We start from the raw sequence: 13,854 nt of genomic DNA on the forward strand, positions 1-13,854 counted from the left end.
CGCTGGGACTCCGATCCAAGCTCTTGATCCTTCACTGGCCCCAGACGAAAGAACTCCTCCCTCCTGCCCCAAAGCGCTGCACTCCTTTCTCCTCCCAGCAAAAGAAGGGGTCACCACCAATAAAACGTCAAATCGGGGATGCCTGGCTGGCTCAGAGGGTAGAGGATACAACCCTTGATCTCAGGGTCATGAGTTCAAGACCCACCTTAGGCATAGAGCTTACTTAAAAATATTTAAAAAAAAAAAAAAAAAGTGACAAATGCTTGCTCCTCTGACCCACCCACTTCTCATGGGAAGCAGGGGGAGGGCGGAGGGCAGGCAGATGTCCTGCACACCTTTAATATCACTCACACGGATAAAGGGCGGAGATTGCTAATGCAAACCCATTTGGAAGATGCACCCCACCTACAGGTTTCGATCCCTTCCCTCCCCCACCTTGCTTTAAAGCATTTCAGCCAACTCACTCTGAATTTCCTCAAGCATTGTGTAAAAACTCTAATTTTGTCAAATGACGGAAAATCGAGGGACACACAGCCTGAGAAAGCACATTCAGCTTTAGGGCTTTTTTTTTTTTTTTAATTTTTTTTTATTTAAATAAGGAGAATTCTTTCATATGGAAAGAGCTAGTACAATCACATATTTGAAAGGAGAAACAATAGGTACTGATCGGAGGGAAAGGGCAAAGGGTGAGTGTGCCACCATGGCCTGCTGAATCCATGATTCCGTTTCCCATCCAAGGCAAAAGCTTCCCAGAAAACGTATAAACAAGCTGCACGTTACACCTTTAGCCATCGTCTGCCCTTTCAAATATCTGGTCTACATGAAAAGACAAAGAGAGGAAAGGCCAAAATAAAAACAAAAGGGAACAAAAACAAAACACAACCCTCTTAAGAACAACAAAAAACCCAAACCCTTTTACTACACAAGGCATGAAGTCAAAAGCTTAGAGTACAGTATCCCCTTTAAACAATGGAAGAAAGTCATCCACACAGGGCCTTAGTAGAAATTTCCACTCTGAGGCTTCCTAACATGCTGAACACAGGGTCCTGGGGACACGGTCCCCCAGCCAGGGTGGGGAAATGGTGAACAGCAAGATCAGATGCGCCTGAACATCACTAGCCAAATATGTGCTGGTGGTCCTGGAGGAGGGCATGGCTAGGGGACAGTGTCAGACCCCAACACTGAGCCACCCTGTCCCAGGTGAGCTCTGTCTTAGGTCCATCTCATTTTCAAGCAGGATGAGCTGGCTTTCCGGAAGTCTGCGTTTCCCATTCATCACAAACCATGACAAAGCAGAGGCACTCTGTAGTGTCCTCGGTTGTCAAAGGCCATTTCCAACTGACCTTCTAACCCAGGCTTGCTCTGCAAGAAGTGCAAAGGGACATACAGATTTGAGGGGCAACATGCAGCCGCTTGGTGGAGGGGAACAGAACAGCAGGGAGGGGCTTTACCGGTCTGCCACACACTGCCTCGGTGGGCCGTCTCTGAACACGGCCGTGCAACCACGTGCACACCCTCGGCCTCCTTGGCTCTGAGCATCATTCACAAACCTCACCCACCATCCAGAAGGCAGATCCTGAAGACGGGAAGGCGAGGGCGTAGTTGGAGACCCGATGTCGACATTTAACAACAAGATACCCCAATACCCCCAGAAGTGGCTGGATGACCACAGCTTTGAACTCAACCAACCGATTTCTGAGTGTGTAGGTCCATCCTTTGTTTTCCCTCTTGAGGAACCCAGAGCCAGAAGTGTATGAATTCCAAGTTTGAAAACAAAAGTAAGGTGGATTAAAAAGGGGGAAGCAACGGTAAAGAAAACCAGACCAAATACAACTGGCAGAGAAGTTTTCAGTGGGTGTATGCCTCTCGGATACTCGACCCCACACTCTGAGACTTCGCCCCGTTCAGTAGCTGGCACTGGACGGACGCTCCTGCAGGGTCGCCTGTTGCCGAGCAACGGGCTGCACCATCAATGGCCAGGCCAAGCTGCCAGCATCAGAAGGGAGGCAAAGGTGCGGTGAGAGAGCTCCGACCCCTCCCCTCCCCTCCCCCCAATCTCGGCAGCAGGAAAGCTAAGTGCTGGTCTTCACCTGTTCCCACCAAAGGCCCCACGGCATCCTGGCAGAGGCCTCTGCGTGGATTTACACTCTGAGGATGAGGGTTTGAAACCAAAATAAGACCCTAAGCCCCATTAACCTTGAGCGCGGTTCTAAAACCACATGAAAGGAAGAGATATTGCACCTTAAACACCTCTGCACTAAAAACTGCATTTCATCAGACCAAGGAAGGGACGGGACGTCGGGCAGGCCTCAGGTCTGCCCTCTGCCCCGAGTCCAATTTAAAATCTGCATCTTAGTGGGAAAGAGACGGCAGCTCGGGCACACGGAGGTGGTGAATGCACTGAACTTCACATGCAATTTCCTGGCCTTTCCTGCACAGAATAATTCAGACATTATATATAAATAGAGCAGTGAAACATTTACTGGTTTTCACCTAGACCTACAACATCAATACATATAAATAAATTCTAGTGTTTTGTTTTTGTTTTTTTTTTTATTGGGGAGGGGGAGGAGAGAAAATACAAGGGTAGAGAGAAGGGCTGGAGAACAGGTGACCTTGTTTTTATTTTTTCTCAAAACAGGGAGGACTGTCACCCTGACGGCAGGTTTGCCTGCAGGGTACGTCTTGAGTGTGTAACAGCATCCACGACTGTTCTTTGAATTTCAAAACGAGAAAGCCTTTTTTTCCTTTTGACATACAACGTGCACCGGAATTAGGTGTGAGGGTGTGGCCGTGTTTCTAAGTGTACAGGTGAGCGAGGGTGGCTCCTGCGGGGCCAGGTGGTGGCAGAGGGGAGCTGTCGGCAGGGCGGCTGGTCACGGGGACAGCAGTCACACACTTGCAGGGGAGAGAAAGAGCAGGTGCGCACACGGGGGCGGTTGAGTGCGGGCAACTCCTCGAGTGAGCGGCCCTTCGAGAATGGACCTCAGAGTAAGCTAAGCTTCAGGCATGAAGGTGACCAGCTGGTAAGCGAGGTCTGAGGGTGGAGGCAGGAGGGGGAGCGCGGCAAGCTGCAGACTAAGCAACGGGGCGGCTTTCGGGAAAGCCGGCCCTCTCCGGGTGAGCCCCGCAGACGCCCGGCACCCTTGCGGGCAGGACGTGCCCCCGCTTCCTTAGAGCAGGGAACGGGGACAGGGAGTCGCGTGCACAGTTCCTGAGGCCCTGCCCTACCCGGTTCTGCACTGAACATACAGCTCAGAGCCACAGGGTGTTACACGTCTGTGGTGGCACTCAGGGTGGACTCTGCGGGGCACGTCCCCACTCACCGGCTGCTTGTCCTCTGAGCCAGATCCTCCCAGGAGCCGCCAGCGGGCTGGCTGGTTAGATGCTCTGCAGAGCACGTGCATTACTTGACATTTCCCTTCCCCTCTCCCTGGAATGACAAAACCTGGGACGATTTCCTTCTAGTTCTTATTTTAAGAAGAAACAACAAAAAACCAGCATAAAATGGCTCACACAAACAGTTTGCCAGAGGCATCGCTGCAGACTTAAGAGGCTGTCGTTTTCCCCCGAGGCCGCCCCCAGGCTGCTGAGGAACAAGGGTCAGACCCTCAACCCTCCGTGCCCCGGGACCCTGCCCCAGTCGTCTGCAGAGACGGACACCCACTGCCCAGCTCCGGTGCCTCTGTCCCAACAACCCGGGTCTGCCAGTGGGAGCCAAAAAAAAAAAAAGAAAGAAAGAGAAAAAAGAAAGGGATCCCTCCCAGCAGCCTTGCACGCCACACGCCTCTGCCGCAGACCCAGTCAGACAACCGTCCGTGCGCCCCTGTCCCCACGAGAAGGGGCCTCACGATCTCCAGGGACGAGCTGGGTGAAAGATGGCAGGACAGGAAGATCCAGACAAGAGACAGGCTCAGGAAGAAAAGAGGAGGGCATGTCACGGAAGGCTTCGAGAAGGGCGTGCGGGTCAGACAGCAGCCCCCAGGTGCTAGAGCCCTAGACGCGGAGGCGCCGCGGGGCCCGCGGTGCGGTCAGCTCGCACCGTCCGGGTCACACCGGAAAACGCCGGTGACTGTGTATCTCCGTGGTTTACCTCAGGTGCCCAGGGGTCAGCATGTCCACCGGCCGTAGAAGGGTCCAGGACAGAAACTCTGTGTAATTCCTACGCTAAAATCGTCATCAGCTTCACTGGGCTGTCCCTACACTCCAGGGGTCCTCAGGCCAGGGGCGAGAATCCAGCCGTGACACCGACCCACCTCCCCTGTCTCGCTCGCTGCTCCCAAGCAGGCAGCCGCCCCTGGCACGGCCCGGCACCGATGCACCGATTCACCGACGGAGGAAGCACAGGGGGTGGGGGGCGCCCGCCTGCGTCAGGTGTTAAGGGATCGCAGCGACGGACCAGCGGAGCGGCAGACGCGGTTAAGGGTAGGACCGGAACAGGAGGAGGTGAGGGAGAGGACGGCAAAGTAGAAAAGTTCAGCTACGCAGACATAGCTTGTGTTTTTGTTTTTCTTTTCCTTCCGCCTTTGTAAAAACTTCAGCCGCTTTTTACAACAAAAAGCCTCCAACTACAATGGCCCTGCTGACAAACCACTGTGCCTGGGGCCGGGAAGGCTGGGGACCCAGCGGCGGAGCGGGGTGGGGGTGGGGCGAGCTCATCTGTACTGCACAAAGGTGGGAGTCACTCCACAGTCACGGTGGAAAGGAGGCGGGGACGACATGGGGTCGGGGTCGTTTGCTTGCTTGCTTGTTTCATATTAAAGCGAGCAGGTCAATGTCACGTATCCACGGGGCAAGCCGGTTGGACGATGGAGCTCTCAGGAGTGGAGAAGAGAAGGGAGGTCTCTCAGTCCGGGCCAGGTGGTTGGACGATGGATCTGGTGAGATGTCAAGGCCAAGCGGGGGCCCTGTCCTCAAGGCGGGGGGCGAGGCGTGGCCAAGCACCTTCAGGCCTTGCTCTCCTCCACTTTGACCGCCCGAGGCTTGATTGCTCCGGTTCTCTTCATCTGGGAGGCGGCCGAGGGGGCCTCCTGAAGTTTCACAGCTCCCAAGCTGGGTTTTTCATCCACTCGTTGTTTGGCCTTTGGACAGATGAATGGGGACAAAGACAGTTACCCTTCCGTAGAAACACCGGTCTGGATACACAACCCCCACCGCCCCCTGACTGCTTCTGAGTCACAGAGAAAAGCCACCCTAAGAAGCCCATCCTTTGGTGGAAGGACCGGACTGAGAAGGAACTGGCATGAGTAGGAAGGACACTGGCGTGAGATGCTCTCTCCCCTCCCACGGGTGCTGAGGGCGGTGATTCGGAGAGGCAGGAAGAGGCTGGGTCCTCCAGGAAGCATTCTGTGATGCCCACGGGCCTCTGAAGGAGCAGCACTTCCCAGGCCGACCCGAGAGACCTTTTCAAATCCGTGCCCCCCGTGCCCCAAGGGTAAAAGGCCCCCGAGCAGATCCAAGTGCACCCCACGAGTCGGAACTCCCGGATGTTTGCCGAGGGGCACGGGGCCACTAGGTGGACTTGGTCCTCCCCAATCTTGGACCTCCCCCGTCTCCCGCTCTGTGGAGACCTTTCCCCAGGACCCTAGTATGCCCTCGAGATTCCCAGCCAGGGTCCCATTGACCTGCAGCTCTGTGCAGTGGACGGGTCACAGAGCGGCCAGCCTCGACTCTGCCCCCCGCACCGGGGTGCAAACTCTGGAAGAAAGCTTTAGCAGCTCAGTTCAAGCAATTCAAGGAGCGACCCTCCAGGGAACCAATCAAACTTCCACCTCCACCAGCCAGGAATGCGGTTCTAGTAAAAGAACCACGCCTGATGCGTAGGAGCCCTGGAGCCCCATCGCGTTTTAGAGCCGTAGCCGAGAACGGTGCCTGAAGGCAGAGACCCTGAGAAACCCCTTCTGTCACAGAACGGGAAGGCGTCATTCCACGCGTAATCCCACCCAGCCAAGACAGAGACAAGACACAGCACTTACTGGAGCCGGCACGCGCACGCGCACACGCGCACACACGCACACGCGCACCACGCACACGCGCACACACGCACACGCGCACACGCGCACACGCGCACACACGCGGCTTCTAGAGCTGACCCACAGACCTAACCGAGTCCCAGCGCCTTCACAGCCCAAATCGCTGTGGAAGGAGAGTCCACCTTCTGGCACCACCTCGTCAGAGGAATCCGCATCCTCCCTTCTCTGCAGGACAAGGAAGGATCCAGACGCCCGTCAAGAGGAGAAATGCCTTCGCCAGGAGGGACTCAGGCTGCCGGCTGCCGGCTCCCGGCGCCACACTCTAAGCGCTTAGGGCACGTCTCTCTTTATAAGAGGAGCACTCAAATGGGTTGGACACAGTCCCTTCTCTTTTGGCGCCTGGAGATGGGCCTAAGCGTCCGGGGCTGGAAGGTCTGGAAAGCCATCTTCTACCTGTTGAACGTAGTGTCCCTGCACAGAGCCCATGTTAACTGCTGATCCAGAGGGCTTCCCACTGGGGCTAGCAGAGCTAGGCCTGAAAAAACCAAAGGCAGGGGGTGAGAACACGCGCGTCGCCAGACAATGGAGTCAAGCCTAGCACACAGCGCGGCCCTGGCTCGGGCGGCACCCTCTCCGACAGAGGAAAGCCAAGACCTCGGACAGCCAGAGTGCAGAGGGTGCCGGGGCGGCTCACGCAGACGCACCCGAGGGCACAGAGGCCAAGGCCCCTGCCGTGGGCAGACACTGACCAGACGGGTGGACGGGCACCGACCGTCTCTCAGGGTTTGGGGGGTTTGGGCCAACGGGATTCTGTGACCCAGACACACGGTCTATGCAGCTGACTTAAGGGCGGTGCAAAGTATTTTCTTAGGTTTTCACTTTTATATACGATGGGGGTGGGAGGGGCGGAAAGGGAAACCAAGAGCAACAAAAATCTTTCAGGACGTCTTTCTGAATGTGTTCCACTGACTGGACAATCAGTTCTCGTGGACGCTAATTACATGCCACGTGGAGAAAAAGATTCTGTGGTCAAAAGCTTGAGAAGTGCTATGTGCTGAGTTTGTCAGGACCCGCGATGGTGGGGGTACCTAGACCCCCCTCGTGCTGAGGAGCATGACCCCCAATAAGCACGTCCAAGGACCTGACCGGAGGGCCCTTTTGTGGCAGGACGTGCCTCAGAAGCTCTGCGTCCAGAAAACATGGGAAACACTGCTCTGTGAAAATACACCAATTTTCCCAACCCCACTAACATGCCGACCGAACAAAGGCTATCCGTTAATGTTTATGTTTTCTACATAGTCTTTCTCCAAAGAGTTGGCTGCTGCTATTCTTACGCTAAAGAGACACGGACGACTCCTGTTATGTGAGTTTCCGTGTTCTGGTTTGTCTCTGTCCTTGGATGCGGCTAAATGCCACCTGTGGCAGCCACGGAGACACAGCATCTGTTCATCTGCGAAGCTTCCTCTAGTCCAAACTACGCTCACTGTTCTGTGTGGCTGTCTGGCTGCACCTTTCCTACAGTTCTGTTGTTTTGACCTTTGTGAAAAATATGGTTGGGGAACAAAACAAATAAACAAAAATAAGTGAAGCCAAGAGAATAAAAGAAGAACAGAAAAGATGATGAAATGGGGAAAAGGTCACAAAAAACGCCTTTCTCTGGAAATGTGGAAGTATGGAATGACCAGACGGACGGGACAGAGGAGAAACGCAGCCTCGACACTCCAGGAGCGACAGGGCAGCGTGGCCACGGCACGAAGACTCGAGATGGCGACCTGATGTGCAACAGCGTTCCCTTCAAGGGGCCCGGGCCGCCCCGGAACCGGGCTGCTAACCTCTCACGGGGCAAGGGTGCTGCGAGCTGTGCGCGTCTGTTCTACCCACCCCCTGCCCTGCAAGCCCGAGGGCTCTCCAGGCTTCTCCCACATGAGACAAGAGTTGGCTGCACCCACCCGTGGGCCCCACGCCACAGCATGCTGCCTCCGTCCCCGCACACTTCTCCTCAGGGGCGAGCAGGTCAGCGAACCACTGGTTCTGCCACTTTCTAGTAGAAGGAATTCAGCACAGGGATTCACACAAAGCCACCTCCAGATCCAGCTAAGTAAGGGACCCGGGGCAGCTATTGGAGGCAGAGACCGAGGCCAAGGACGCAAAGAGAAGGTGCCGGTCCGCGCTGTGGGAGGCCCGGATGCCCCTGTGAGGCCAGCGGCCACCGGCCTGGCAGGGCCAGAGGCTCGGTGCAGGGGACAGGCAGCCCTGAGGAAAGGGAATTCTCCCCGCCTTCCAGGGCGTGTACCTTCCTGGCCAGTAAATCCTTTGTAAAATCTGGTGAGAAAGCTGTGAGCAGTCAGGATGGGCCTCACACTAGTAAAACATCCGTTGTTCCTTTTCCTACCTTTCCAGAAGGCTCTCCCAAACCAGAGCATTTTATTATGACGATTAAAGGCAAACTGCTCTGACAGTTCCTGATTTCTCCATGGTTAACTAAAACAGGAGTGTGTCCCAGCACTGAAACTTCAAGGTGACACGTGGCCTCCAAGGGGACCCAGCCTCAGGGCCCTTTCGGGGCTCTCCCTGGTCCCCTAGGACTCGCCAGCACCACTGAGTCGCATCTAGACCAAGTACTCGGCGATGCAGCATCCGACTCCCGGGGCATTTCTTTACCTGTAAGTCTGCGGTGATGGCACGGAGCCTCCTGAAGGAACATTCTGTTTACTGTCGGCAAAGTGGAAGCCCTTCATCTCCATCTGAGAGGACTAAAGACATCAAGAAGGAATGAGGGGTCACTCGATGGCCCTGGAGACACCTGGCCCTCACTGAACCGCCCGTGCAGAGCCGCCGATGAGGACTTCGGCGGACAGAGGAATTCTCTAAAGAAATGCGTACTCCCCTGCCCCCCAGTCTAGGCTCAGGAGGCGGCTTCTTGGAAGTGGGAACTGTACTCTGTGTTTTTGTTTTTTTGAAGTGCAGTGGGGAGACAGGACTGTGCGTCACAACCGGGACGGCCATCGGCAGAGCCCAGGCCAGACACATTTTCTGGGGATCTGGGGGACGGGTCTCTGAAATGGCCCCACAGCGGCTCCACAGGCCGAAGGGCCCAAGCATCAGCATCAGCTACCACACTCCTCCCCTCTGCTCTGGGCCTTGGTTCCCATCGCTAGCTTACACAGGAACCAAGGGGGTCCCGCCATGGGGTTCCCCACGAGCATGAAACCAGTGGTCTGGTGAGGCCAAGAGCTTGCCCCTCACCTAGACCTCTGGCACTTTCTGCCACAACAGTGGTTCCTGACTAGCTAGTAAGGGTTCTCCCCAGGACGCGACAGGATGAAGTCATCCTTACCTCTCTGCTGGTGTTAAGGACCGAAGGCTGGGACCCAGGTGGAAGGATTCGTCGGGGAGCCCCGACGGAGAGGCTCTGCCCCTGTGGCAGCTGGATGGACTGTGGCAGAATCAGGGGCTGCTGCCCGGAGCCGTACCGAGGCAGAGGCAGCTGGGAGCCAGGCAGCGGCATCGTCAGCTGCTGGATGACAGGGACAGTCAAGAGGAGGCATGGATGTTGGGGAGAAAGCCACAGACTACTGGTCACACCTGCCCCCAAGAGCAAACACAGATTATGCTTCAGGTTCTCGTTTCCAGACAGCTAAAGAGAGGCCTCTGCACAGCCAAAGGTTCTGGGTTTCTGTTCGAGCACACCCTCTGAGGGAGGGGCAGGTCTGATCGCCAGAACAAGGCAGGGGGTGAAGATAAGCCCAAGGCCACGCACACGGCTCCTCTCTTGGGCTGCAAGAGCCACGTGCACCCCAGACCTTCTTGCTCGCACCCAGCAAGTGGAATGCGGGCAGCAAACCAAACCCCATGTGTGTGGGGGATGGGGAAGAGGAAGGGAAGGTCAGGAAGGCTTCTTAGGAAGCAACGTCCAAGCGAGCCCCCAGAGACGAAAGCTGTGTGGATGTGTATCTTTGGCCTCTTTTGTGCAGCACAAAAAGGCAAAACTCCTCTGTTGCTTTGCTATTGCTCTAATGGTGATACAAAACAAGACACAACTGGGTTCTGGGCTTCTGGGGTTCAGGGGTTCTGGAACTGAACTGGAGACTCTGGATCCTTCTGAAGGCTGTTATATCAGAAGAAAGTGGGGGCGGTGGGGGGGGGGGGGGTGACAGGGAGGAGAGGGGCCTGGAGACTCGGGACTGGCGCAAGGAAGCCACTTGTCGTCTCTCAGTCACTTTCCTCTTCACCCCCTGCGTTGAGTCCACAGTGGAGGGTCAGAAGGATCTATTGGAATTGCATCACTGAGACGAGCAGCAGCCAGAGCCTCCAGACCCCAGGCTCCTCCCTGCACACAGCAGGGAGCGGGACGAGGAGGAGGACAGCGCTGTATCTCGGGAGACTTGTGTTCCGGGGGCACCCTGGCTGGTGTGTGGAGAACAGACTGTCAGGCCCAAGAGCAGAGGCGGGAGATCAGGGAGGAGCCCCCACGGGAGCCTGGAGGGGGAGGAAGGTGGAGGGCGGGGATGAGGCATGGCTGGATTCGGAATGCTTTCCACAGGTAGGGCCAACAGGACCCCTGCGGAAGGATCAGAGGAGGCGCAAGGGGAAGTGGGGACCTACAGGGGACACGGACACGACAGCCAGGAGGACCAGGAGAACTCAGGTCTTGGACACGGTGCCAGCACGTGTCACGCAGGAGATGCCGCAAGACGCCAGAGCAGAGGCGACGCGTAACCCACAGGCTGGAGAACACAGCTGGGGGCACCACCAAGACAGTCTGGATGGGACGCAGAGCCACAGGGCTAGACAGGGGTCGGAGAGCAGAGCCCGCGGGACACGGAGAAGCCACAGACCAGGCGGGTAACGAGGAGGGTTTCGCCAGGATGGTGCCCGTGAACTGAGCGAAGAACAGGACTCTGGGGGAACGAGCATCTCTGGGTCAAGTGTGGCCGACGGGGCAGCAGGACGAGAGCAAAGAATAACCACTGGGAACTGATGCGTGTGCTTACACAATTTTGTTGGGTTTTTTTTTTGTTTTTTTTTGTTTTTTTTTGAAAGGAGGAACAATAGGGCTGTCTGGGTATAATCCGGAGGACCCTCCTCCCCAGAGGGTGGCCCTGCGAGCAGCTCGTCTGTGTGCTGACGGGACATGTGCTGTAGGAGCGAGCAGGAGGCTGGCTGGAAGGGACGGGGGGTGAGGGGGCCTCTCCCGGGCACGACTAGCCCACCCTTGTGGCAGGAGACCCGACACGAGATCTTGTTTCTCTAGGGACACCGTAAGCAAGATGCAGGCGGGTGGAAGGTGGTGAGGAGGAAGCTGCAAGTCAGGAGCGGGTGCTGGGGCGGCGGGGAGGGACCGGGCCTGAGTGCGGCTGCCGACGTGCAGCCGCAGGTGGTCTGAGCGGGGCTGGCGTTCTCCTGGCACAGACAGTTGTGCAAAGGCGGGACTGGACTCCACCAAGGTGGAAACACTGCAGGGGGGCCCAGAGAAGAGAAGAAGTGAGCAGAGAAGGAAGTGAGCCCATAGGGGGAAGGTGATAAAAAGGTGGCTGGAGGGAAAGAGCTAAGAAAGCAGAGGCGGTGACCGGGTAGGACCCTTAATCTTGAGATAAAGAAAGAGGTACAGTTTCTAGCAGTGACCAATCCAGACAGGATCACGGGCACAGAGGACCGGCGGCGGCAACGGGGCCTGTGCGTACAGAGACGACGTATCATCTACGCAGACGTCGAAACCACCAGCAGCTGTAACAGGAGCTGTGTCGCAGAGACTGGACCAGGGGCCAGAGGAGGAGAGGGGTGACCCCCGAAGGTGTCTGATATTGCAGACGGTCACGGGAGAGGACGACATGAAGCCAAATGCTAGATTCAAAATATGGACTCACAGCAACACGGAGGCCAGTGCGGTAGTCAACACTATGGGCTCCAGAGCTGGGGTTTCAAGGGAGAAGGGAGGGACAGCGGTCTAGAAGCATCGGTGGGAATGCCAGGAGGACGCGCACACCTCATCTCCAAGCCCCCCCAGGATGAGGGCGGGAGAGAAGCCGCGGGAGAAGCAGCACTCTTGGGATAGGCACATGAGGTGGGAGACCTGGCCCCAGTTCTAGCAGCCCGAGGACCAGTCCCAATGGTCGCAAACAGCATGTAAGTCAGCACGCAGCGAGAGGCAGATACGAGGGAGAAAGCCGTGGTGGAAGAAAAAAGCCCAGTGTTTTGGGCGAGAGGGGCCGAATTCCTGACCTGTGGAAGCTGGGAGTCCAACAGCTGCGAGGCACCCAGGCCAGCAGCCTGGCCGAGCTGGCCCTCGTAGACCAGGGCTTGGTTTCCGCTCATGGGCTGGTAGGGGGAGCCGGACTGGGGCTTCACCATCTCCAAGGGCTGCATGCCTGGGAAGGCCGAGTAGGGAGGCTTCAGGGCCGTGCCTCCAGAGAGGATCATGGTGCTGGGCGGTGACAGGCTGGGGTGCATGTACACCTGAGATCTGCAAAAGCCAGACAGATAGTGGGTCGGGTGCAGGACTACACCAGGGGGTCTCAAATGAGGGCACACCCCACCATCCCCCAGAGGGCTTGCTAAAACCCACACTGCTGGCCTCGCCCTCAGAGTTTCTGACTCAGAAGGGCCTGGGACAGAGCCTGAGGATTTGCATTTATGACAAGCTCCTAGATGGTGCTGACGCTGCAGGTCTAGAGACCACAGTCTGAGCATCACTCGATTACACGAGCGAAATCATCCAGGCTGTACAAGGCACAGGAAAACCCAGGGGATGCCAAAAGCACAGGACCTCAGATGCGTGGGAAGAGCCCACCGAGGGTGGTGGGAGATGGGAAGAGGAGGGGCTCAGGAGGGGTAGGATGACAGGGAAAGGAAAAACAAGGCCAACCATCGAGTGCTATCAAGCCCACGGCAGCTCCTGCAGCAGGTTAATAATGACTCTGCGGTGCCGAGACCACCACGCCCCCGACCCACCGCCAAGCAGAGAATTGTGGAGTGGAAACAGTCCAGAGGGGCACATCCACGGGCCGCGGGGGCCTGAGCTTCTGGCTGCACCTCACCTGAAGGGCTGTAAGGAGCTGAAGATCTCCTGAGACTGGGAGACGGGGAGCCCGCCCCTCAGTCCAAGCTGGGCCTGAGCCTGCAGAGACGTGTGAAGGGAAATCGGGATCTGCTGGGCAGCGGCAGCCTGTGGTGGGAAGCCAGGCAGGTAACCGCAGTGCCCTCCAGGGTGGGTGTCTGCCCCCCCCCCCCCGCCACACCCCCTGCTCCACGCAGCAGCTCAAACACTGCCCCAAATGCAAACTGGAGCATGGCCTTCCGGTGCTTTCCTTGCTCTTGGGGAAAAGGCAAAACCTGGGTATCAACCCCAAACCATGATTTCCTACGTTGGGTTCTATACAACAGCAAGAACGAATTCTGGCTACAGCTGTCCACAGAGGTGCATTTCAGCATGCACCTGTCAACGGGAAACATACACGAAAACTACATTCAGTATGATCCGGTACGTCATAAATCTCAACAACGTAACGTTTAAGAACATGTTTCATAAAGAGACCGGGACAGGCCAAGTCCTCTGCTCTCTGTCCCCAAATCTACTTCTGCCCAAGGGCCCCACCATCCAGGCACACAGGTCCATGGGGTGCCAGACCATCAAAGGCCCCGCACCAGGTTCAGGAGGGAGACTTCCAGAACTCTGCCCCTTGCAGCACAGAAAATACGCCCATCCTGCACGAAAACAAACACCTGCACATTTCTAAAACTACCTCTTTCTAACGCATCCATGCCTGGGAGTCTAGGCCTTTCTTCTCTTCATCAGAAGGATACCTGATACCAAAGGATACCAAAGAGAATTCCATTTCAGCTAATTCCCCAGCTAGGACACAGGAAGAACTGACAGAGGGGA

General features: G+C 56.5%; 1 protein-coding gene and 1 non-coding gene across 11 annotated transcripts in view; both read right to left on the bottom strand.

Annotated features, from left to right (window-relative positions):
- Positions 1-2,463: 2,463 nt before the first annotated feature.
- The window catches only part of PRRC2B (proline rich coiled-coil 2B), an 88,521-nt gene continuing 77,130 nt past the window's right edge, over positions 2,464-13,854 (bottom strand). For 4 of the 10 annotated variants that reach the window (XM_058693767.1, XM_058693769.1, XM_058693766.1 and 1 more), the window contains 6 exons: positions 13,010-13,137; positions 12,195-12,435; positions 9,310-9,489; positions 8,634-8,725; positions 6,426-6,507; positions 2,464-5,081 (listed from right to left, as the gene is read on the bottom strand). In XM_058693767.1, the coding sequence (XP_058549750.1) occupies positions 4,947-5,081; positions 6,426-6,507; positions 8,634-8,725; positions 9,310-9,489; positions 12,195-12,435; positions 13,010-13,137 (858 nt within the window). In that variant the 3' untranslated portion in view covers positions 2,464-4,946. Of the gene's footprint in view, positions 5,082-6,425; positions 6,508-8,633; positions 8,726-9,309; positions 9,490-12,194; positions 12,436-13,009; positions 13,138-13,514; positions 13,776-13,854 lie in introns of those variants that run through there. The other 6 variants (XM_058693770.1, XM_058693768.1, XM_058693772.1 and 3 more) reach the window with 4 other exon arrangements.
- Positions 10,181-10,264, bottom strand: LOC131492274 (small nucleolar RNA SNORD62). The gene has a single exon (XR_009251977.1). It is a non-coding gene; the product is annotated as a small nucleolar RNA SNORD62 (small nucleolar RNA).

The sequence above is a fragment of the Neofelis nebulosa genome, chromosome 12, assembly GCF_028018385.1.
Source record: "Neofelis nebulosa isolate mNeoNeb1 chromosome 12, mNeoNeb1.pri, whole genome shotgun sequence".
NCBI classification, from domain to species: domain Eukaryota; kingdom Metazoa; phylum Chordata; class Mammalia; order Carnivora; family Felidae; genus Neofelis; species Neofelis nebulosa.